At 43.7% G+C, this 23108-nt stretch overlaps 1 protein-coding gene across 1 annotated transcript in view; it reads left to right on the forward strand.

Annotated features, from left to right (window-relative positions):
* The first annotated feature begins 805 nt into the window (after nucleotides 1-805).
* The window catches only part of LOC141108406 (histo-blood group ABO system transferase-like), a 258225-nt gene continuing 235922 nt past the window's right edge, over nucleotides 806-23108 (forward strand). The window contains exon 1 of the mRNA XM_073599998.1: nucleotides 806-869. Coding sequence (XP_073456099.1) covers nucleotides 854-869 — 16 coding nt within the window. The 5' untranslated portion in view covers nucleotides 806-853. The remainder of the gene's footprint in view (nucleotides 870-23108) is intronic.

Here is a 23108-nt window from a genome sequence, read left to right on the forward strand (position 1 = left end):
CTGTAGTCTGTTTAGTGTTCTCCAGTATTACATGTTTTTGGTATATCTAAAGGAAAATTGTACAAGAGAATTGTATAATGTATGGTCAGCCTTAGCTTTTAGGACAGCAACAATCTATGGCACTTGCAACAGGATATGGGTGACTAGTGACTTCTTTCTTTGCAAGGATCCCTTCAATTTGATTTTTTAAAATGGAAAAAGATTCACTTTAAGTCAGCCTCATACATGTAAATAAATAAGTGATTTTCAAGGGAATACACAATAGTAACTAATACTCCCCTCCCAGCCATAAAAATCCCTATTATCTAGTCATTAGGCATAAAGCACACAAATCATAAAGGAAATATTGGGGTTGATTTACTAAAGGCAAATAGACTGTGCACTTTGCAAAGTGCAGTTGCTCCAGAGCTTAGTAAATGAGTAGAAGCTCTGCTGACTTCAATCGTCCAATCATGTGCATGCAAAAATACCGTTTTTTTTTTTACTTTTTCCTTGCATGTGATTGGGTATTCTTTACAAAGTGAAGATTTGTCTCATTTATTAAGCTCTGGAGCAACTTCACTTTGCAAAGTGTTTATTTGCCTTTAGTAAATCAACCCCAACAAGATCACACCTTTACTGTCAATGTGGATGCATTAATAGAACAAGACATCCTTTAGCATTGTTAGCAGGTAAATTGAGACCTTCCACACGTCCTAGCTGTAATAAATTATATGAACTGAACTAGGCAAGTAAGCATCTAATGCATGGGTGTATACCCTCTCTGTGTGAGATACACTGCCACTGCCACACCTGTGCCATACCAGTCATCTGCAGACAGGTAGAGCAGCAGCTTCTCTATCCTTGCGTTATCATGCCTCTGGACAAATGTAAGTACTTCTCATACTAAGAGTGTATAGTACCTCCAGAGCTTTTTTTCTCAAACAATAGGTGCTGGAACTTAACTACGGCCCTACAAAATCCCTCTCCCTACACACACCCTCCAAATCACATCAAATAGTGGGTGTGTTCAGTAAAATTTCACGAAAACAGTAGGAGGGTCTTAAAGGGGCATTAAATACCAGGATTGCATTACATACAGAGTGCAGAGCTGTCACTTGTAAACACAGAAACCTGACTTCTGTGTTTAAAAGTGATTGTGGTGAGCAGGCACCAAAGGGTCTGAGCCAGAGGTGGTGGAACTGAGTTCCACCAAGTTCCCCCTGAAAAAAAGCCCTGAGTACCTCTCATAATAAGGGTGTATAAAATAGTATACTTGGTATAGTAGACTGTTCTACCAGATGTCATTAGCAGATATGAAATTATGTGATTACTGCTAGTCCAATCATGATCATTTATTAATATCTTTTGTGTTTATTATTGGATATATTTTTTAATATGAAATGTTAACACCTGAATAAAAACACAAGGTTTCTAGGCTGACACTGGTAAACTGTTAGGACTGAGGCAGACAATAGAGACTATGGGGTTGATTTACTAAAGGCAAATCCACTTTGCACTACAAGTGCACTTGGAAGTGCAGTCGCTGTAGATCTGAGGGGAAGATCTGAAATGAGGGGAAGCTCTGCTGATTTTATCATCCAATCATGTGCAAGATAAAATGCTGTTTTTTATTTTCCTTGCATGTCCCCCTCAGATCTACAGTGACTGCACTTCCAAGTGCACTTGCAGTACACCTGTAGTGCAAAGTGTATTTACCTTTAGTAAATAAACCCCTAAGTTTCCAAAGCTAGTTATATACGATTCGATTTTCGTTCAAGTGTCTGTAGAAAACTCATTTCTCAGAACATTCTTTCTTGCCATTACTAAGATAAATCAATTTTGTTCAAAAGCCTTTACAATGTTGTCCAGACCTGCTATTTGAATGGAATCCCAGATGTTTTAACCATTTCAGCCCCGGAAGAATTTACCCCCTTCCTGACCAGAGCACTTTTTACCATTTGGCACTGCGTCACTTTAACTGCTAATTGCGCGGTCATGCAATGCTGTACCCAAACGAAATTTGCGTCCTTTTCTTCCCACAAATAGAGCTTTCTTTTGATGGTATTTGATCACCTCTGCCGTTTTTATTTTTTGTGCTATAAACGGAAAAAGACCGAAAATTTTGAAAAAAAATGATATTTTCTACTTTTTGTTATAAAAAAATCCAATAAACTCAATTTTAGTCATACATTTAGGCCAAAATGTATTCGGCCACATGTCTTTGGTAAAAAAAAATGTCAATAAGTGTATATTTATTGGTTTGCGCAAAAGTTATAGCGTCTACAAGCTAGGGTACATTTTCTGGAATTTACACAGCTTTTAGTTTATGGCTGCCTATGTCATTTCTTGAGGTGCTAAAATGGCAGGGCAGTACAACCCCCCCCCCCCCAAATGACCCCATTTTGGAAAGTAGACACCCCAAGGAAATTGCTGAGAGGCATTTTGAGCCCATTGAATATTATTTTTTTTTGTCCCAAGTGATTGAATAATGACAAAAAAAAAAAAATTACAAAAAGTTGTCACTAAATGATATATTGCTCACACAGGCCATGGGCATATGTGGAATTGCACTCCAAAATACATTTAGCTGCTTCTCCTGAGTATGGGGATACCACATGTGTGGGACTTTTTGGGAGCCTAGCCGCGTACGGGGCCCCAACAACCAATCACCGCCTTCAGGATTTCTAAGGGTGTAAATTTTTGATTTCACTCTTCACTGCCTATCACAGTTTCGGAGGCCATGGAATGCCCAGGTGGCAGAAACCCCCCCCCCCAAATGACCCCATTTTGGAAAGTAGACACCCCAAGCTATTTGCTGAGAGACATGGTGACTATTTTGCAGCTCTCATTTGTTTTTGAAAATGAAGAAAGACAAGAAAAAACATTTTTTTTTCTTTTTTCAATTTTCAAAACTTTGTGACAAAAAGTGAGGTTTGCAAAATACTCACTATACCTCTCAACAAATAGCTTGGGGTTTCTACTTTCCAAAATAGGGTCATTTGGGGGGGTTTTGTGCCACCTGGGCATTCCATGGCCTCCGAAACTGTGATAGGCAGTGAAGAGTGAAATCAAAAATTTACGCCCTTAGAAAGCCTGAAGGCGGTGCTTGGTTTTTGGGGTCCCGTACGCGGCTAGGCTCCCAAAAAGTCTCACACATGTGGTATCCCCGTACTCAGGAGAAGCAACAGAATGTATTTTGGGGTGTAATTTCCCATATTCCCATGGCATGTTTGAGCAATATATCATTTAGTGACAACTTTGTGCAAAAAAAAAAAAATTGTCTCTTTCCCGCAACTTGTGTCACAATATTCCATGGACTCAACATGCCTCTCAGCAAATAGCTTGGGGTGTCTACTTTCCAAAATGGGGTCATTTGGGGGGGGGTTTGAACTGTCCTGGCATTTTATGCATAACATTTAGAAGCTTATGTCACACATCACCCACTTTTCTAACCACTTGAAGACAAAGCCCTTTCTGACACTCATTGTTTACATGAAAAAGTTATTTTTTTTTACAAGAAAATTACTTTGAACCCCCAAACATTATATATTTTTTTAAAGAAAATGCCCTACAGATTAAAATGGTGGGTGTTTAATTTTTTTTTCACACAGTATTTGCGCAGCGATTTTTCAAACGCATTTTTTGGGGAAAAAACACACTTTTTTAAATTTTAATTTCAATAATTTTTATTGGTATGCGAACAATAGGGAAGTTACATACACCTTTATCCAGTGGACATTGTATACATATATTAATACGTTATAAGTACAATATGCACATGTTACAATCAGCTGAGTTAGTGCAATTGGTGCGTAACTTAACGAGACTAGGTCTGGGACAGTTTGTCCCGCTATTGGGTTCATTTACCTTATTTAAATAACAAGAAAATAATATAGAAACTGTGAGCTAAAGAAACTAAGCTCTAAAATAAATAATCAATAAAAATACAAGTATAAAGAGTATGAAAAGTATAAAGAGTATAAAGAGTAAAAAGAGTATGCAGCAGTTTAACATCCTGTATTAACTAAATTATATAAAATCAGGGGATTGAATTCCTGCTTCTATATACATGTGAGTACCATACAGTCCACCTGTGCCACCTTACATCTACCTTATGATAATTACCTTGAGCTGCAGCGAACATCAGCTCGTAGGTAGCATGTGTGTTGGTCATTTCAACTATTTCTTTAAGTGAAGGAGGTGATGCGTCTTTCCATTTCCTTAATATTGTCAGTCTCGTACTCAGTAGTATATGGGTAACTATGGTTCTAGAATTGATTGGTATATTTTCTATTCCTATTGATAAGACTGCTAATGCTGCATCTGGAGTTACTACTGAGCATGTGAGTTCTGATATTAGGTTGAATACTTTTTTCCAAACTGCATGTAGAACCCGACATTCCCATAGTATGTGATGTAATGTACCCCTACCTCCACAGTTTCTCCAGCACAGAGGAGAGGCCTGTTTCGCAAATTTGGATATCTGTTGTGGGGTTAGGTACCACCGGAGTGTTATTTTATGTGTTGTCTCCCATAGTTTGACGCATTTAGTTGCAATATAGGTATTGCGGAGTGCTTTTTGCCATTGCTCATCTGTAAATGACATGCCCAGATCTCTTTCCCACGCCTCTATGTTATTAGTCTTTTTGAACTCTTGTTTGTTGTTAAGTATGTTGTAAAAAAGTGATATACCTTTTATGTTGGTATTAGGATTGGTAAGATATAGATACACCCTCCACGGAACCTTTATAGATGTTGCTGGAACTCTATGAAGATAGTGCTTTATTTGAAGGTATCTATAGTGGTCAGTGTCATCCAAACCATATTGCACTTGGAGAGTCTCAAATGATTTGAATGAGGAACCAACTCTGAGGTCGTCTAGTGTCAAAATACCTTTGGTTATCCAGTGTGATATATTTAAATGTGGAATGTTTAGTGGGAGGCTAGATGTGGCAATCGGTATGGGCTTAGTCATCTGACTAGAGAAGTCTGATGTTAAAAAGGACCTCCATGTTGTTAGTGTAGCTATCATTGTAGGAGACATATGTGAGTATACGTAAGGTCGGGCATGGCAGGTCAATAGTGTGTCAGCTAGATTACCTCTCGGAAGTTGTGCTTCTTCCAATTCTACCCATCTATGGGTCTGAACAGGATTAAACCAAGATTTTGCTTGTGATAAGATTGTTGCTGTATGATAATCTTTTAAGATAACATGACCTATTCCTCCCGCATCTCTAGCATTAGTTAATTTCTTATAGGCACACCTGGCCCTTTTTCCTTGCCAAAGGTATCTATTTATCATAATTTGAGCTTTAGAGAAAAATGTGTTGGGAACAGGGACTGGCAACGCCCTAAATAGATAGAGAAGCTGTGGCAGGATGATCATCTTAAATGCCGCCAGTCTGCCTGTCCACGAAAGTTCCATTTTGTCTATGTCTAGAAGTTTTTTGTTCAATGAACCCAGAAATGTAGTGTAGTTGGCTGCGACTAGATTACTTGTCAATGCTGTAAGTGTTATCCCTAGATATTTTATCCCATCATTTTCCCATGTGTAGGGAAATTTGTCACTCAATTTCTTTTGAAGGGATGCGTCAATGCCTATTCCCATGATATATGATTTACTCTCGTTCACTTTATAGTAAGAAATCTTATGAAACATGTCTAAGGCCTTATGTACCGAAGCCAGGGAAGATTCCGCATTGGTTAGAATCATGATTATGTCGTCAGCAAATAGGCTGATCTTATGTATTGAGTTATTTATACGGAAACCGGTAATATTGGGGTTTGTTCGGATGTATATAGCTAAGGGCTCCATTAGCAGGTTGAAGATTAGAGGGGATAAGGGACACCCCTGTCTAGTCCCGTTCGTGATACTGAATGGCTTAGACAGTGTTCCAGATGCAAGCACTTGAGCAGAAGGCTTAGAGTACAGTGCCAAGATCGCAGAGAGTATAGTACCAGAAAAACCAAACCTTCTCAATACTTGAGCGAGGTATTGCCAATGGATGCGGTCAAAGGCCTTCTCTGCGTCCAGAGCTAGAAGCAGAGAAGGCCTTTTATGCTCTCTCGCCAAGTGTATAATATTTGTCAGTCGTCGGGTTGCGTCGGATGTCTGTCGACCCTTGGTAAATCCTGTTTGATCAGGATGAATGAGAAGTGGGAGGAGATTTAATAATCGGGATGCTATAATTTTTGCGTACACTTTCAGATCTATATTGAGGAGTGAGATCGGTCTGAAGTTTGGGGGTATATTGGGCTCCTTCCCTGGCTTAGGCAGTGTTATTATTATTGCATTTAACATTTCTGGAGGAAAGGAGGCAGAGGCAGCAGCAGCATCAAAAGTGCGTTGTAAATATGGGCTTAATATGTGTTTGAAGGTTTTATAATAGTCTCCTGAGAATCCATCAGGGCCTGGAGATTTGTTACTTGGTAGTGAGTCGATAGCAGCATGTATTTCTTCTATGCTGAATGTTTGGTTTAGAGTTTGAAGTTGTTCTTGTGACAGTGTAGGGATGTCTAGTTGTTGTAAGAATGCATTAATTGCATCAGTAGTGGGTTGAGGGGTGTCCATGTCATCTTTCAGATTGTACAGGTTACTGTAATATTGAGTGAAGGTGTCTGCTATGTCCTGTGGATGGAACAGTTTATGTTTGGTAAGGGGGTGTAGAATGTATGGAATTTTTGTTTTGTATCTAATGCCCTTAATCCTGTAAGCTAAGATTTTACCTGCTTTGTTACCCGTGGCGTAATATGTCATTTTAAGCTTTTTTGAGGACTTTTCAAAATTTTCTAGTAATAACAATCTCAAGTCATATCTTAATTGTGTAAGTTGATGTGAGGTTGAGTAGGAGGTATTTTGTTTGTTGCTGGATTCTAACAGAGAAATTTTGTCTGTCAACTCTTTTATGTGCCGCTGCCTCTGCCTTTTAACCCTCGCCCCCAGTTGTATGAGGACCCCTCTCACATATGCCTTATGGGCATTCCACAAGGTAAAATGGTTTTGCACGGAGGGTGCGTTGATGCTAAAGTACTCTTTCATCTGATCTTCTATTTTTTTCCTGAGGTCCGGTTGTTGCATTAGGTAGGAGTTTGATCTCCACAGGTAGGATGTATTGCGTGCGGCATCTTCTTTTAGAGATATGGTGATGGACGCATGGTCTGACCAAGTAATGGTATTGATATCTGTGGATATTACATGGGTTAATGTGCTTTGATCCACCAGAAAAAGGTCAATTCGGGAATAGGAGTTGTGGGGAGAAGAGAAGAAGGTATAGTCCCTCTCTCCTGCATGCATACACCTCCATGCGTCAAAAAGTTCCTGTTTATGTAGGATGTTCATGAGGGATGGGTTTGTACGTCTTGTTCCGGAAGATGAATCCAGATGTGGGATTGGGGTTGCGTTAAAGTCTCCACATATGATTAATCTCCCCCTCTGGAGGTTCTTCACTTTTTGTAGCGTTTTGTTAAGGAATCGTAGTTGATGCTTGTTGGGGGCATAAATGTTAGCGATGGTATAAGTGATTGAATTAATGTCGCATATTAATAGGAGATATCTTCCTTTTGGGTCTTTAATTTCTTTGTGAAGCGTGAAAGCCACAGAGTCTCTTATTGCTGTGAGGACCCCTTTGGTTTTGTTATGGGAGTTAGCAGAAAAAATGAAAGGGAAGCTCCTATGGGTACAAGAGGGTGCTGCTGTGGCAGAGAAGTGCGTTTCTTGCACACAAACTACATCTGACTTGTGGGTGATTGCCTCTGACCACATGGATTTCCTTTTGGCAGGATGATTCAAGCCTTTGGAATTAATAGAAATAATTTTTATGCCCATGGTTGTAGGGAAAGTATGCTATAGTGTTTGGAAACGAGGGAACATTTTTGAGGTCTTGCTGCCCTCATGTGGTGTTTTCTGGTATTGCAGAGAAAATCTTCTTTCAGTGAAATAAGACAAAAGAGGTACTCACGTACACTGCTGAGGTTGTTTTCATTTTGGGGTGACAGGGAGATTGTGTTGTTCCGGCTGCGTCTTTGTGTATCCAACTGCTGCAACTTCAAAAATGTTGAAGAGAAAACAAAAAAAACAAAATGAACTGTTAACATTGCAGAATCAACTTTGGTATAAAAGAGTAGCTTCTGCATAGGTCATTCTGGATTTGACAGACAATAAACTGGTATACAGCAGTTTGCTGTTTAAGGTTAGTGGGGGAAGAAAGTTCGGGCTTAGGAGCTCCTGGTTGGTGCGCTGAGCCCAGAAAAGGTAGAAAATTAAAAGATGATAGACCATCTGGGTTTAGTTATGCGATTTAGCATTTTTTGTGGTGACTGTTTTCCACACTGGATCCACAGGTTTGGGGATTGCTGGCTCTTGAGCAGGTAAGATATTCCACTCTTCCAAAAGGGAAAGTCCTTTCTCTAGGGAGTTCACTACGTGGGTACGTCCTTCTCTTGTAACGGACAGTTTGGTAGGATATCCCCATCTATACGTGATATTGTGATTTCTCAATACTTTAGTGATGGTGTTCAAATTTTTTCTTTTTTGTAGTGTGTATTGAGAGAGGTCTGCATAAAACTGCAGATGCTGGTATTGAGCAGGAATGTGTTCCTTCTTGCGCATGACCATCATTAGTTGTTCCTTAGTTTGATAAAAATGTAATCGCAGGATTACATCTCTGGGAATATGTTCTGATAAGTAAGAGGGTTTTGGTAGGCGGTGGATTCTGTCAATCGTAATCTCCATGTCGGAGAGATCAGGAAGGAGAGATTTAAATAAAGAGGAGACATAGGTACGCAGGTCGGCTTGTTGTACAGTTTCAGGGATCCCTCTTATCTTCAAATTGTTCCTCCTGTTTCTGTCTTCGATGTCTGCGATTTTTTCCTTAATCCATTCAGTATCTCCCTCTCTTTCCTCATGTGAGTCTACCAGATCATTGATAGTAGTAGCATATTCCCCCATTTTTTGTTCTATGTGCTCAACCCTGGTCTCAACAGCCTGCAAATTGTTGTTAAACTTATGCATGCATTTCATTAGGTCAGATTGCAGTGAGCTTCTTAGGGATAATAGCATGTCTTTTAAGACAGTATCGATCACAGGCTGATGTGAGGTAGGAAAAGTTTCTATGGAGTCAGGTAACTCACGTGTGTCATCCCCTGAATCACTCGCGGGGCTGGCTGTATCAGTGAATCCCCCGCCATCCATCCGGGGTTTTGCCTTAGCTGGGCTGCCTGAGGGTGGAGAGGGAGAGTATTGCTGTGGGCTTTTATGGATGCTTGTATTGTGATTGTGCCTGTTCGTCATAGGGAGGATGGTAGTGGATTTGTTTGCTGGGGTGGATGATGACCCAGCGCCATCTTGCCTACCGTCATGCTGCTTCATTTCATAGAAGTCCGTCAGGCGCTGAGGCTTCCTCTGATCTTTTCGTTTTCTGGACATGGCTCCAGACTCTGCCCTGAGGTATTCTGCCTCTGCGGGTGTAGAAAACGGGACCCGATGGGATGTTTTGTGCCGCTATTTCTTAGCTCAGTACCGGAGCTCCGGGATTATGCTGCCATTCAGAGTGCTCGCAAGCCACGCCCCCCCTTTTTTAAATTTTAATGCACTAAAACACACTATATTGCCCAAATGTTTGATGAAATAAAAAAGATGATCTTAGGCCAAATACATGGATACCAAACATGACATGCTTTAACCACTTGCCGACCGCCGCACGACTATATACGTCGGCAGAATGGCACGGGCAGGCAAAAGGACTTACAGGTACGTCCTTGCCTGCCCGCGGGTGGGGGGTCCGATCGGACCCCCCCCCCCGGTGCCTGCGGCGGTCGGCAAATCTCCCCCGGCGATCGGTGGTGAGGGGGAGGCCATCCATTCGTGGCCCCCCCCTCGCGATCGCTCCCAGCCAATGGGATCATTTCCCTGCCTCTGTATTGTACACAGAGGCAGAGGAAATGACGTCATCTCTCCTCGGCTTGGTATTTTCCGTTCTGGGCCGAGGAGAGAAGACTGCAATGTGAGTGCACCAACACACTACACACACAGTAGAACATGCCAGGCACACAAAACACCCCGATCCCCCCCCCCCCGATCGCCCCCCGATCACCCCCCCCTGTCACAAACTGACACCAAGCAGGTTTTTTTTTTTTTTTTCTGATTACTGTATTGGTGTCAGTTTGTGACAGTTACAGTGTTAGGGCAGTGAGTGTTAGGCCCCCTTTAGGTCTAGGATACCCCAATAACCCCCCCTAATAAAGTTTTAACCCCTTGATCACCCCCCGTCACCAGTGTCGCTAAGCGATCATTTTTCTGATCGCTGTATTAGTGTCGCTGGTGACGCTAGTTAGGGACGTAAATATTTAGGTTCACCGTCAGCGTTTTATAGCGACAGGGACCCCCATATACTATCTAATAAATGTTTTAACCCCTTGATTGCCCCCTAGTTATCCCTTTCACCACTGATCACTGTATAACCGTTACGGGTGACGCTGGTTAGTTCGTTTATTTTTTATAGTGTCAGGGCACCCGCCGTTCATTACCGAATAAAGGTTTAGCCCCCTGATCGCCCGGCGGTGATATGCGTCGCCCCAGGCAGTGTCAGATTAGCGCCAGTACCGCTAACACCCACGCACGCAGCATACGCCTCCCTTAGTGGTATAGTATCTGATCGGATCAATATCTGATCCGATCAGACCTATACTAGTGTCCCCAGCAGTTTAGGGTTCCCAAAAACGCAGTGTTAGCGGGATCAGCCCAGATACCTGCTAGCACCAGCGCTTTGCCCCTCCGCCCGGCCCAGCCCAGCCCACCCAAGTGCAGTATCGATCGATCACTGTCACTTACAAAACACTAAACGCATAACTGCAGCGTTCGCAGAGTCAGGCCTGATTCCTGCGATCGCTAACAGTTTTTTTGGTAGCGTTTTGGTGAACTGGCAAGCACCAGCCCCAGGCAGCGTCAGGTTAGTGCCAGTAGCGCTAACACCCACGCACGCACTGTACACCTCCCTTAGTGGTATAGTATTATTATTATTATTATTATACAGTATTTATATAGCGCCAACAGTTTACGTAGCGCTTTACAACTTGAGGGTAGACAGTACAAGTACAATACAATTTGATACAGTAGGAATCAGAGGGCCCTGCTCCTTAGAGGTTACAATCTAAGAGGGGAGGTCAAGAGATACAAGAGGTAATAACTGTGGGTGATGTGCTGATTGAGAAGATAAATGTACAGTTGTTAGGTGGGGGCCAGATAGGCTTCTCTGAAGAGATGAGTTTTCAGGGATCGTCTGAAAGTGGATAAAGTAGGAGAAAAACGGACGGATTTGGGTAGAGCATTCCAGAGGATGGGGGAGGCTCTGGAGAAGTCCTGAAGGCGAGCATGGGATGAGGTGACAAGGGAGTTTGAGAGCAGGAGGTCTTGGGAGGAGCGAAGAGAACGATTAGGTTGGTATTTTGTGACTAGGTTAGAGATGTAGCTAGGGGCCAAGTTGTGGATGGCTTTGTAAGTTATAGTTAGTATCTTGAATTTAATTCGGTGACTGAGTGGCAGCCAATGGAGGGATTGGCAGAGGGGTGTAGCAGATGCTGAGCGGTTTGTGTGGTGGATGAGCCTGGCCGCAGCGTTCATGATGGACTGAAGTGGGGATAGCTTATTTAGAGGTAAACCAATGAGGAGGGAGTTGCAGTAGTCAAGGCGGGAGATGACCAGGGAGTGGATTAGAAGCTTTGTGGTGTCAATGGTTAGGAAGGGGCGTATCTTGGAGATGTTGCGAAGACAGAGGCGGCAAGCTTTGGATAGTGATAGAATGTGGGGTCGAAAGGTTAGTTCAGAGTCCAGGATTACACCTAGGACCTTGGCGTGGGGAGATGGGTTGATAGTTGAGCCGTTGATCTTGACAGGGAGATCAGGGGAAGTGGCACCTGAGGGAGGAAATATCATGAGCTCGGTTTTGGATAGGTTGAGTTTGAGAAAGTGATGTGACATCCAGGCTGATATGTCTGCTAATAAGTTGGTAATGCGTGAGGAGACAGATGGAGAGAGCTGGGGGGTGGAGAGATAGATTTGGGTGTCATCAGCGTAGAGATGATATTTAAAGCCGTGGGAGGCAATCAACTGACCCAAGGAGGTGGTGTAGATTGAGAAAAGGAGAGGTCCGAGAACAGAACCTTGGGGGACCCCAACGGAAAAAGGAAGAGGAGAGGAGGAAGTAGAGTTGTAAGTGACACTGAAGGAGCGGTGGGATAGGTAGGATGAGAACCAGCGAAGAGTGCAGTCACGGAGACCAAAGGAGTGGAGTTTATCGATGAGGAGTGGGTGGTCCACTGTGTCAAAGGCAGCAGAGAGATCCAGGAGAAGTAGTACAGAATAGTGTCCATTGGCTTTAGCCATTAGTAGGTCATTTGAGAGTTTAAGGAGAGCAGTTTCCGTGGAGTGTTGAGGGCGAAAACCGGACTGAAGGGGATCAAGAAGTTTATTCATGGTCAGATGGTCACTTAATCGGTTGTAGACCAGTCTTTCAAGAAGTTTGGAGGAGAAGGAGAGTAAGGAGATGGGACGTAAGTTGTTGAGATTGGTGGGATCCAGTGAGGGCTTTTTTAGTATGGGGGTGACTAGGGCATGTTTTAGAGAGTTTGGGAAGATGCCACAAGAGAGGGAGAGGTTGAAAATGTGAGTTAGAGAGCGTAGAATCGAGTCAGAGGGTGAGCGTAGCATTTGCGAGGGAACAGGATCCAGGGGGCAAGTGGTTAGATGAGTGCTAGATAAAAGTTTAGCAACCTCAGTAGTAGTAGCAGGGTTGAATGAGGGAAGTAATGACTGTATCTGTGGACATGGGGTGTTGCATGGGGGAGGTTTTTGCGCATTGGCGATCTCCTCATGAATTGTATCAATCTTAGTTTTGAAGTGATTGGCAATCTCCTGGGCGGTGATTGAGTTGGTGGGTGGAGGCAGTGGAGGACAGAGTAGAGTGTTGAAGGTAGAGAAGAGTTGACGTGGACTGGATGAGAAGGTGTTGATGAGTGTGATAAAGTAGGTCTGTTTGGCAGTGTGAAGGCAGGAGTAGTATTTTAGGAGGGCAGATTTATATTGTGTGAAGTCTTCCTGGGTCTTAGTCTTATGCCACAGGCGCTCAAGAGCGCGGCTACGTTTTCTGAGACTTCTGGTGTCATCTGTTTGCCAGGGTTGTAGCAGTCGGGGCCTAATTCTGCGTGTAGTGAGGGGGGGCAGCTTGTCTAGGGAGGAGGACAGTGAGCTGTTGTAAATGAAAGTAGCTAGGTTGGGGCAGGACAGGGGGGAGATTTTGTCATAGAGGTGATTAGTAGCAGAGTAGAGAAGAGAAGGGTTGAGGTGGCGAAAGTTTCTGCGTGTAACTGTTGGGCGGTTGGAGGGAGAAGAGGTGGAAGACAAGGAGAGAGCAAAACTAATAAAGTGGTGATCAGAGAGTGGGAATGGATTGTTGGAAAGGTTGCACGGAGTGCACAGATAGGAGAAGGCAAGGTCAAGGGTGTTGCCGTTGGAGTGGGTAGGAGCCTGTATCCATTGCTTCAGGTCAAGCGATGAGGTTAGACTGAGAAGTTTAGAAGTAATAGTAGTGTTAGTGTTGACAGGGATGTTGAAGTCCCCAAGAATAATTGTGGGGATTTCAGAAGAGAGAAAGTAGGGTAGCCAGGCAGAGAAGTCATCAAGAAAGGCTGATACCGGTCCAGGGGGCCGGTAGATGACAGCAATTCTTAGAGAAATGGGAGAGAAAAGACGAATGCAATGTGCCTCAAAAGAGGAGAGTGTCAGAGAGGGAGGTGGGTGAAGAACCTGATAGGTGCTGTACACCTCCCTTAGTGGTATAGTATCTGAACTGATCAATATCTGATCTGATCCGATCAGATCTATACTGGCGTCCCCAGCAGTTTAGGGTTCCCAAAAACGCAGTGTTAGTGGGATCAGCCCAGATACCTGCTAGCACCTGCGTTTTGCCCCTCCGCCCGGCCCAGCCCAGCCCACCCAAGTGCAGTATCGATTGATCACTGTCACTTATAAAACACTAAACGCATAACTGCAGCGTTCGCAGAGTCAGGCCTGATTCCTGCGATCGTTAACAGTTTTTTTGGTAGCGTTTTGGTGAACTGGCAAGCGCCAGTGGCCTAGTACACCCCGGTCGTAGTCAAACCAGCACTGTAGTAACACTTGGTGACGTGGCGAGTCCCATAAGTGCAGTTCAAGCTGGTGAGGTGGCAAGCAAAAATAGTGTCCCGCTGCCACCAAAAAGACAAACACAGGCCCGTCGTGCCCATAATGCCCTTCCTGCTGCATTCGCCAATCCTAATTGGGAACCCACCACTTCTGCAGCGCCCGTACTTCCCCCATTCACATCCCCAACCAAATGCAGTCGGCTGCATGAGAGGCATTTTTATGTCCTCCCGAGTACCCCTACCCAACGAACCCCCGCAAAAAAGATGTTGTGTCTGCAGCAAACGCGGATATAGGCGTGACACCCGCTATTATTGTCCCTCCTGTCAATCCTGGTCTTTGCATTGGTGAATATTTTGAACGCTACCATTCATTAGTTGAGTATTAGCGTAGGGTACAGCATTGCACAGACTAGGACACACTTTCACAGGGTCTCCCAAGATGCCATCGCATTTTGAGAGACCCGAACCTGGAACCGGTTACAGTTATAAAAGTTACAGTTACAAAAAAAGTGTAAAAAAAAAAAAAAACACAAACAAAAATATAAAATAAAAAATAATAGTTGTCGTTTTATTGTTCTCTCTCTATTCTCTCTCTCTCTATTCTCTCTATTGTTCTGCTCTTTTTTACTGTATTCTATTCTGCAATGTTTTATTGTTATTATGTTTTATCATGTTTGCTTTTCAGGTATGCAATTTTTTATACTTTACCGTTTACTGTGCTTTATTGTTAACCATTTTTTTGTCTTCAGGTACACCATTCACGACTTTGAGTGGTTATACCAGAATGATGCTTGCAGGTTTAGGTATCATCTTGGTATCATTCTTTTCAGCCAGCGGTCGGCTTTCATGTAAAAGCAATCCTAGCGGCTAATTAGCCTCTAGACTGCTTTTACAAGCAGTGGGAGAGAATGCCTCTCCCCACCGTCTTCCGTGTTTTTCTCTGGCTCTCCTGTCTCAACAGGGAACCTGAGAATGCAGCCGGTGATTCAGCCAGCTGACCATAGAGCTGATCAGAGACCAGAGTGGCTCCAAACATCTCTATGGCCTAAGAAACCGGAAGCTACGAGCATTTTATGACTTAGATTTCGCCGGATGTAAATAGCGCCATTGGGAAATTGGGGAAGCATTTTATCACACGGATCTTGGTGTGGTCAGATGCTTTGAGGGCAGAGGAGAAATCTAGGGTCTAATAGACCCCAATTTTTTCAAAAAAGAGTACCTGTCACTACCTATTGCTATCATAGGGGATATTTACATTCCCTGAGATAACAATAAAAATGATTAAAAAAAAAAAAATGAAAGGAACAGTTTTAAAATAAGATAAAAAAGCAAAAAAATAATAAAGAAAAAAAAAAAGCACCCCTGTCCCCCCTGCTCTCGCGCTAAGGCGAACGCAAGCGTCGGTCTGGCGTCAAATGTAAACAGCAATTGCACCATGCATGTGAGGTATCACCGCGACGATCAGATCGAGGGCAGTAATTTTAGCAGTAGACCTCCTCTGTAAATCTAAAGTGGTAACCTGTAAAGGCTTTAAAAGGCTTTTAAAAATGTATTTATTTTGTTGCCACTGCACGTTTGTGCGCAATTGTAAAGCATGTCATGTTTGGTATCCATGTACTCAGCCTAAGATCATCTTTTTTATTTCATCAAACATTTGGGCAATATAGTGTGTTTTAGTGCATTAAAATGTAAAAAAGTGTGTTTTTTCCCCAAAAAATGCGTTTGAAAAATCGCTGCGCAAATACTGTGTGAAAAAAAAAAAATTAAACACCCACCATTTTAATCTGCAGGGCATTTGCTTTAAAAAAATATATAATGTGTGGGGGTTCAAAGTAATTTTCTTGCAAAAAAAAATAATTTTTTCACGTAATCAAAAAGTGTCAGAAAGGGCTTTGTCTTCAAGTGGTTAGAAGAGTGGGTGATGTGTGACATAAGCTTCTAAATGTTGTGCATAAAATGCCAGGACAGTTCAAACCCCCCCCAAATGACCCCATTTTGGAAAGTAGACACCCCAAGCTATTTGCTGAGAGGCATGTCGAGTCCATGGAATATTTTATATTGTGACACAAGTTGCGGGAAAGAGACAAATTTTTTTTTTTTTTTTGCACAAAGTTGTCACTAAATGATATATTGCTCAAACATGCCATGTGAATATGTGAAATTACACCCCAAAATACATTCTGTTGCTTCTCCTGAGTACGGGGATACCACGTGTGTGAGACTTTTTGGGAGCCTAGCCGCGTATGGGACCCCGAAAACCAAGCACCGCCTTCAGGCTTTCTAAGGGCGTAAATTTTTGATTTCACTCTTCACTGCCTATCACAGTCTCGGAGGCCATGGAATGCCCAGGTGGCACAAACCCCCCCCCCAAATGACCCCATTTTGGAAAGTAGACACCCAAAGCTATTTGCTGAGCGGTATAGTGAGTATTTTGCAGACCTCACTTTTTGTCACAAAGTTTTGAAAATTAAAAAAAGAAAAAAAAAATTTTTTTTTTTGTCTTTCTTCATTTTCAAAAACAAATGAGAGCTGCAAAATACTCACCATGCCTCTCAGCAAATAGCTTGGGGTGTCTACTTTCCAAAATGGGGTCATTTTGGGGGGGTTTGTGCCACCTGGGCATTCTATGACCTCCGAAACTGTGATAGGCAGTGAAGAGTGAAATCAAAAATGTACACCCTTAGAAATCCTGAAGGCGGTGATTGGTTTTCGGGGTCCCGTACGCGGCTAGGCTCCTAAAAAGTCCCACACGTGGTATCCCCGTACTCAAGAGAAGCAGCAGAATGTATTTTGGGGTGCAATTCCACATATGCCCATGACCTGTGTGAGCAATATATCATTTAGTGACAACTTTGTGCAAAAATAAATAAATAAATAAATAAATTGTCACTTTCCCGCAACTTGTGTCAAAATATAAAATATTCCATGGACTCAACATGCCTCTCAGCAAATAGCTTGGGGTGTCTACTTTCCAAAATGGGGTCATTTGGGGGGGGGGGGTTGTGCCATCTGGGCATTTTATGGCCTTCAAAACTGTGATAGGTAGTGAGGAGTAAAATCAAAAAAGTACGCCCTTAGAAATCCTGAAGGCAGTGATTGGTTTTCGGGGCCCCGTATGCGGCTAGGCTCCCAAAAAGTCCCACACATGAGGTATCCCCATACTCAGGAGAAGCAGCTAAATGTATTTTGGGGTGCAATTCCACATATGCCCATGGCCTGTGTGAGCAATATATCATTTAGTGACAACTTTTTGTAATTTTTTTTTTTTGTCATTATTCAATCACTTGGGACAAAAAAAATGAATATTCAATGGGCTCAACATGCCTCTCAGCAATTTCCTTGGGGTGTCTACTTTCCAAAATGGGGTCATTTGTGGGGGTTTTGTACTGCCCTGCCATTTTAGCACCTCAAGAATCGACATAGGCAGTCATAAATTAAAGGCTTTGTAAATGCCAGAAAATGTACCCTAGTTTGTAGGCGCTATAACTTTTGCGCAAACCAATAAATATACACTTATTGACATTTTTTTTACCAAAGACATGTGGCCAAATACATTTTGGCCTAAATGTATGACTAAAATTGAGTTTATTGGATTTTTTTTAGAACAAAAAGTAGAAAATATCATTTTTTTTCAAAATTTTCGGTCTTTTTCCGTGTATAGCGCAAAAAATAAAAACGGCAGAGGTGATCAAATACCATCAAAAGAAAGCTCTATTTGTGGGAAGAAAAGGACGCAAATTTCGTTTGGTTACAGCATTGCATGACCGCGCAATTAGCAGTTAAAGCGACGCAGTGCTAAATTGTAAAAAGTGCTCTGGTCAGGAAGGGGGTAAATCCTTCCGGGGCTGAAGTGGTTAAAATTGCGCACAAACGTGCAGTGGCAACAAAATAAATACATTTTTAAAAGCCTTTTAAAGCCTTTACAGGTTACCACTTTAGATTTACAGAGGAGGTCTACTGCTAAAATGACTGCCCTCGATCTGACATTCACGGTGATACCTCACATGCATGGTGCAATTGTTGTTTACATTTGACGCCAAACCAACGCTTGCGTTCGCCTTAGCGCGAGAGCAGGGGGGACAGGGGTGCTTTTTTTTTTTTTTTTTTTCCTTTATTATTTTTTTGCTTTTTTATCTTATTTTTAAACTGTTCCTTTCATTTTTTTTTTTTTAAATAATTTTTATTGTTATCTCAGGGAATGTAAATATCCCCTATGACAGCAATAGGTAGTGACAGGTACTCTTTTTTGAAAAAATTGGGGTCTATTAGACCCTAGATCTCTCCGCTGCCCTCAAAGCATCTGACCACACCAAGATCGGTGTGATAAAATGCTTTCCCAATTTCCCAATGGCGCTGTTTACATCCGGCGAAATCTAAGTCATGAAATGCTCGTAGCTTCCGGTTTCTTAGGCCATAGAGATGTTTGGAGCCACTCTGGTCTCTGATCAGCTCTATGGTCAGCTGGCTGAATCACCGGCTGCATTCTCAGGTTCCCTGTTGAGACAGGAGAGCCAGAGAAAAACACGGAAGACAGTGGGGGGGGGGGCATTCCCTGGGGGGGGGCATTCCCTCACACTGCTTGTGAAAGCAGTCTAGAGGCTAATTAGCTGCTAGGATTGCTTTTACATGAAAGCTGGCTGAAAAGAATGATACCCAAGATGATACCTAAACCTGCAGGCATCATTCTGGTATAACCACTCAAAGTCGTGAATGGCGTACCTGAAGACAAAAAAATGGTTAACAATAAAACACGGTAAACGGTAAAGTATAAAAAATTGCATACCTAAAAAGCAAACATGATAAAACATAATAACAATAAAACATTGCAGAATAGAGTACAGTAAAAAAGAGCAGAACAATAGAGAGAGAATAGAGAGAGAGAGAACAATAAAACGACAACTATTTTTTTTATTTTATATATATATTTTTTTTTTTACACTTTTTTTTGTAACTAACTTTTATAACTGTAACCGGTTCCAGGTTCGGGTCTCTCAAAATACGATGGCATCTTGGGAGACCCTGTGAAAGTGTGCCTAGTCTGTGCAATGCTGTACCCTACGCTAACACTCAACTAGTGAATGGTAGCGTTCAAAACATTCACCAATGCAAAGAACAGAATTGTCAGGACAGGATACCTATATCCGCGCTTGCTGCAGACACAACATCTTTTTTGGGGGGGTTCGTTGGGTAGGGGTACTCGGGAGGACATAAAGAGAATGCCTCTCATGCAGCCGACTGCATTTGGTTGGGGATGTGAATGGGGGAAGTACGGGCGCTGCAGAAGTGGTGGGTTCCCAATTAGGATTGGCGAATGCAGCAGGAAGGGCATTATGGGCACGACGGGCCTGTTTGTCTTCTTCTTGGTGGCAGTGGGGCACTACTTGTGCTTGCCACCTCACCAGCTTGAACTGCACTTATGGGACTCGCCACATCACCAAGTGTTACTGCAGTGCTGGTTTGACTACGACCGGGGTGTACCAGGCCACTGGTGCTTGCCAGTTCACCAAAACGCTACCAAAAAAACTGTTAGCGATCGCAGGGATCAGGCCTGACTCTGCGAACGCTGCAGTTATGCGTTTAGTGTTTTGTAAGTGACAGTGATCGATCGATACTGCACTTGGGTGGGCTGGGCTGGGCAGAGGGGCAAAATGCAGGTGCTAGCAGGTATCTGGGCTGATCCCGCTAACACTGCATTTTTGGGAACCCTAATTTGCTGGGGACGCTAGTATAGATCTGAGCAGATCAGATATTGATCCGTTCAGATACTATACCACTAAGGGAGGTGTACGGTGCATGCGTGGGTGTTAGCGGTACTGGCACTAACGTGACGCTGCCTGGGGCTGGTGCTTGCCAGTTCACCAAAACGCTACCAAAAAAACTGTTAGCGATCGCAGGGATCAGGCCTGACTCTGCGAACGCTGCAGTTATGCGTTTAGTGTTTTGTAAGTGACAGTGATCGATCGATACTGCACTTGGGTGGGCTGGGCTGGGCTGGGCGGAGGGGCAAAAGGCAGGTGCTAGCAGGTATCTGGGCTGATCCCGCTAACACTGTGTTTTTGGGAACCCTAAACTGATGGGGACGCTAGTATAGATCTGATCGGATCAGATATTGATCCGTTCAGATACTATACCACTAAGGGATGCGTATGCTGCATGCGTGGGTGTTAGCGGTACTGGCGCTAACCTGACACTGCCTGGGGCGACGCATATCACCGCCGGGCGATCAGGGGACTAAACCTTTATTCGGTAATAAACAGCGGGTGCCCTGACACTATAAAAAATAAACGAACTAACCAGCATCACCCGTAACGGTTATACGGTGATCAGTGGTGAAAGGGTTAACTAGGGGGCAATCAAGGTGTTAAAACATTTATTAGGTAGTATATGGGGGTCCCTGTCGCTATAAAACGCTGACGGCGAACCTAAATATTTACCTCCCTAACTAGCGTCACCAGTGACACTAATACAGCGATCAGAAAAATGATCGCTTAGCGACACTGGTGACGGAGGGTGATCAAGGGGTTAAAACTTTATTGGGGGGGTTAGGGGGGTAACCTAGACCTAAAGGGGGCTAATACTAACTGCCCTACCACACTAACTGTCACAAACTGACACCAATGCAGTAATCATAAAAAAAAAAAACTGCTTGGTATCAGTGCGACGGGGTGGGGGAGGGGTGATTGGGGGGTGATTGGGGGGTGATCGGGGGGGATCGGGGGTGTATTGTGTGCCTGGCATGTTCTACTGTGATGTGTTGTGTTGGTGCACTCACATTGCAGTCTTCTCTCCTCGGTGCCGGAACGGAAAATGCCGAGCCGAGGAGAGATGACATCATTTCCTCTGCCTCTGTGTACAATACAGAGGCAGGGAAATGATCTGATTGGCTGGGAGCGATCGCGAGGGGGGGCCACGAATGGATAGCCTCCCCCTCACCTCCGATCGCCGGGGAAGATTTGCCGACCGCCTCGGGCACCGGGGGTGGTCCGATCGGACCTCCCGCCCGCGGGAGGCAGATCACGTACAGGTACGTGATTCTGCCTGCCCGTGCCATTCTGCCGACATACATCGGCGTGAGGCGGTCGGCAAGTGGTTAACTAGGTTTCTTTACAATATGTACAATTTTTTCTGAATAAAAAACATTCACAGTAATGCCCCGTACACACAGTCGGACTTTGTTCGGACATTCCGACAACAAAATCCTAGGATTTTTTCAGACGGATGTTGGCTCAAACTTGTTTTGCGTACACACGGTCGCACAAAGTTGTCAGAATTTCCGATCGCCAAGAACGCGGTCACGTACACCACGTATGACGAGACTAGAAAAGGCCAGTTCAGAACCAAACGCGGCACCCTTTGGGCTCCTTTTGCTAATCTCGTGTTAGTAAAAGTTTGGTGAGAGACGATTCGCGCTTTTTCAGACTCGTGGTTTTCAGATCGTTTTCTGCTGTTCAGTTTGTGCTTGTGGGTTTGTATCTGCTCTTCACTGCGTGCAAGCAAGCTCCGCGTGACTTAGTCATTGTGTTCTTGTTCGTTCGTTACTGTTTTTCAGGTCGCTCTTCACAGGCCTTGCTGTTCTTCAGTGCGTTCTGTTACTTCGTTCTGAGCAGCCAACCGTTTTCTAGCCATATTGCGTATACGTACTCCTCGTAGAGTTCGTGCTGTGCGGGGGCTTGGTGTTGGGGTCCTGACCTTGACACAAGTCCAGTCCATGAACAGGGTGGGGAGGAGTTCATGGACCAAGAATTGGTTGCTTCTTGTCTTTGGGGGATTTCCCCTTCTTCCAGAGGTGGGGGGTCTCTGGTCTCCTCGGATGAGGGGTGTCCTCCGAGTCTTTTCTCCCCTATGTAAAAAAAAAATCGTATACTTAGCACACAGATATTTGAGAGAAGAACTATGAATATGAAACATTGCTTTGAAGTGGGGTACAATTGTCTATTTTGGCTGAGTTCCAAGATGTAGAATTTTTAGAGTCCTTTGTCAAGCTTGAATACTTTACCTGTTTTGTACAAGCTTCACAGATGGAGACACCCCTATAGTATACACTGGAGCACCTGTGTGGGCCCCCTAATAAAAAGGGTGTTCTTGTGTCCCTCACTAGTGCTCCAGCGTCCAGATGTGTAACCAGATGCTGAGTGTCCTCTCCTTACACAGAATCTAGTTTGCCTTTCATTCTATTAACAAACACATCTACATAACCAAATTATTTTCAGACAAGTAGGCCCTAAAAAATGTTGGCAAATGCATATGGCCCAAACAATGGTGTTTTATAGGCCGAAAGAAAAATGTTTGATACGAACGAATAATGTGCCCATGAACATGAAAGTTGACATTTTAAACTGTACAACAGTTAAGAAAAGCACATGGAGCAGCACAAACATAATAAAGACAAAAAGAATAGGAACACAGCACAACTACTTACTTTTTGCAGCACTGTCCGGATCTTTCTGTACTGCTCGTGTTCTCTTAACTTAAGGTCCGACCACCGCTTCCTGAGCTGATCTTTCGATCAACGTACCCCGAAATTTCCGTTGAAGACTTTTGACCACTTTGGCCATGATCTTGGCCTTTCGGACATTGGGGTTGGGGTAAGGTCCATACTTCCCATCATAGTCGGCCCTCTTCAGGATGTCGGCCATCTCCAACATCTCCCCAAAGGACATATTTGATGCCTTAAATCGTCTCCTTCTGGATCAGGACGTTTCAGGCTCCGGGCTTTCCTCCTCCTCCTCCTCGTTGGTGTAAATATCAGATACCTGCTCTGACTCCGCCATGTGCTCTTCCCCACTGCGCCGAAGGAGAAGGGGCGGGGAATAGACTAGAAAGAACGTCAGGGGCGGGAGGAGTTTCACTCATGCGCAGTGTCTATAAAGCGTAACACGCGTGCGTAGTACGTACGATCTGTGAGCGGAGGAAGGAGTAACGGAGGCGCCGATCGTGATAACGAAGGTAAG

Source organism: Aquarana catesbeiana, linkage group LG09 (assembly GCF_042186555.1).
Source record: "Aquarana catesbeiana isolate 2022-GZ linkage group LG09, ASM4218655v1, whole genome shotgun sequence".
Lineage (NCBI taxonomy): Eukaryota > Metazoa > Chordata > Amphibia > Anura > Ranidae > Aquarana > Aquarana catesbeiana.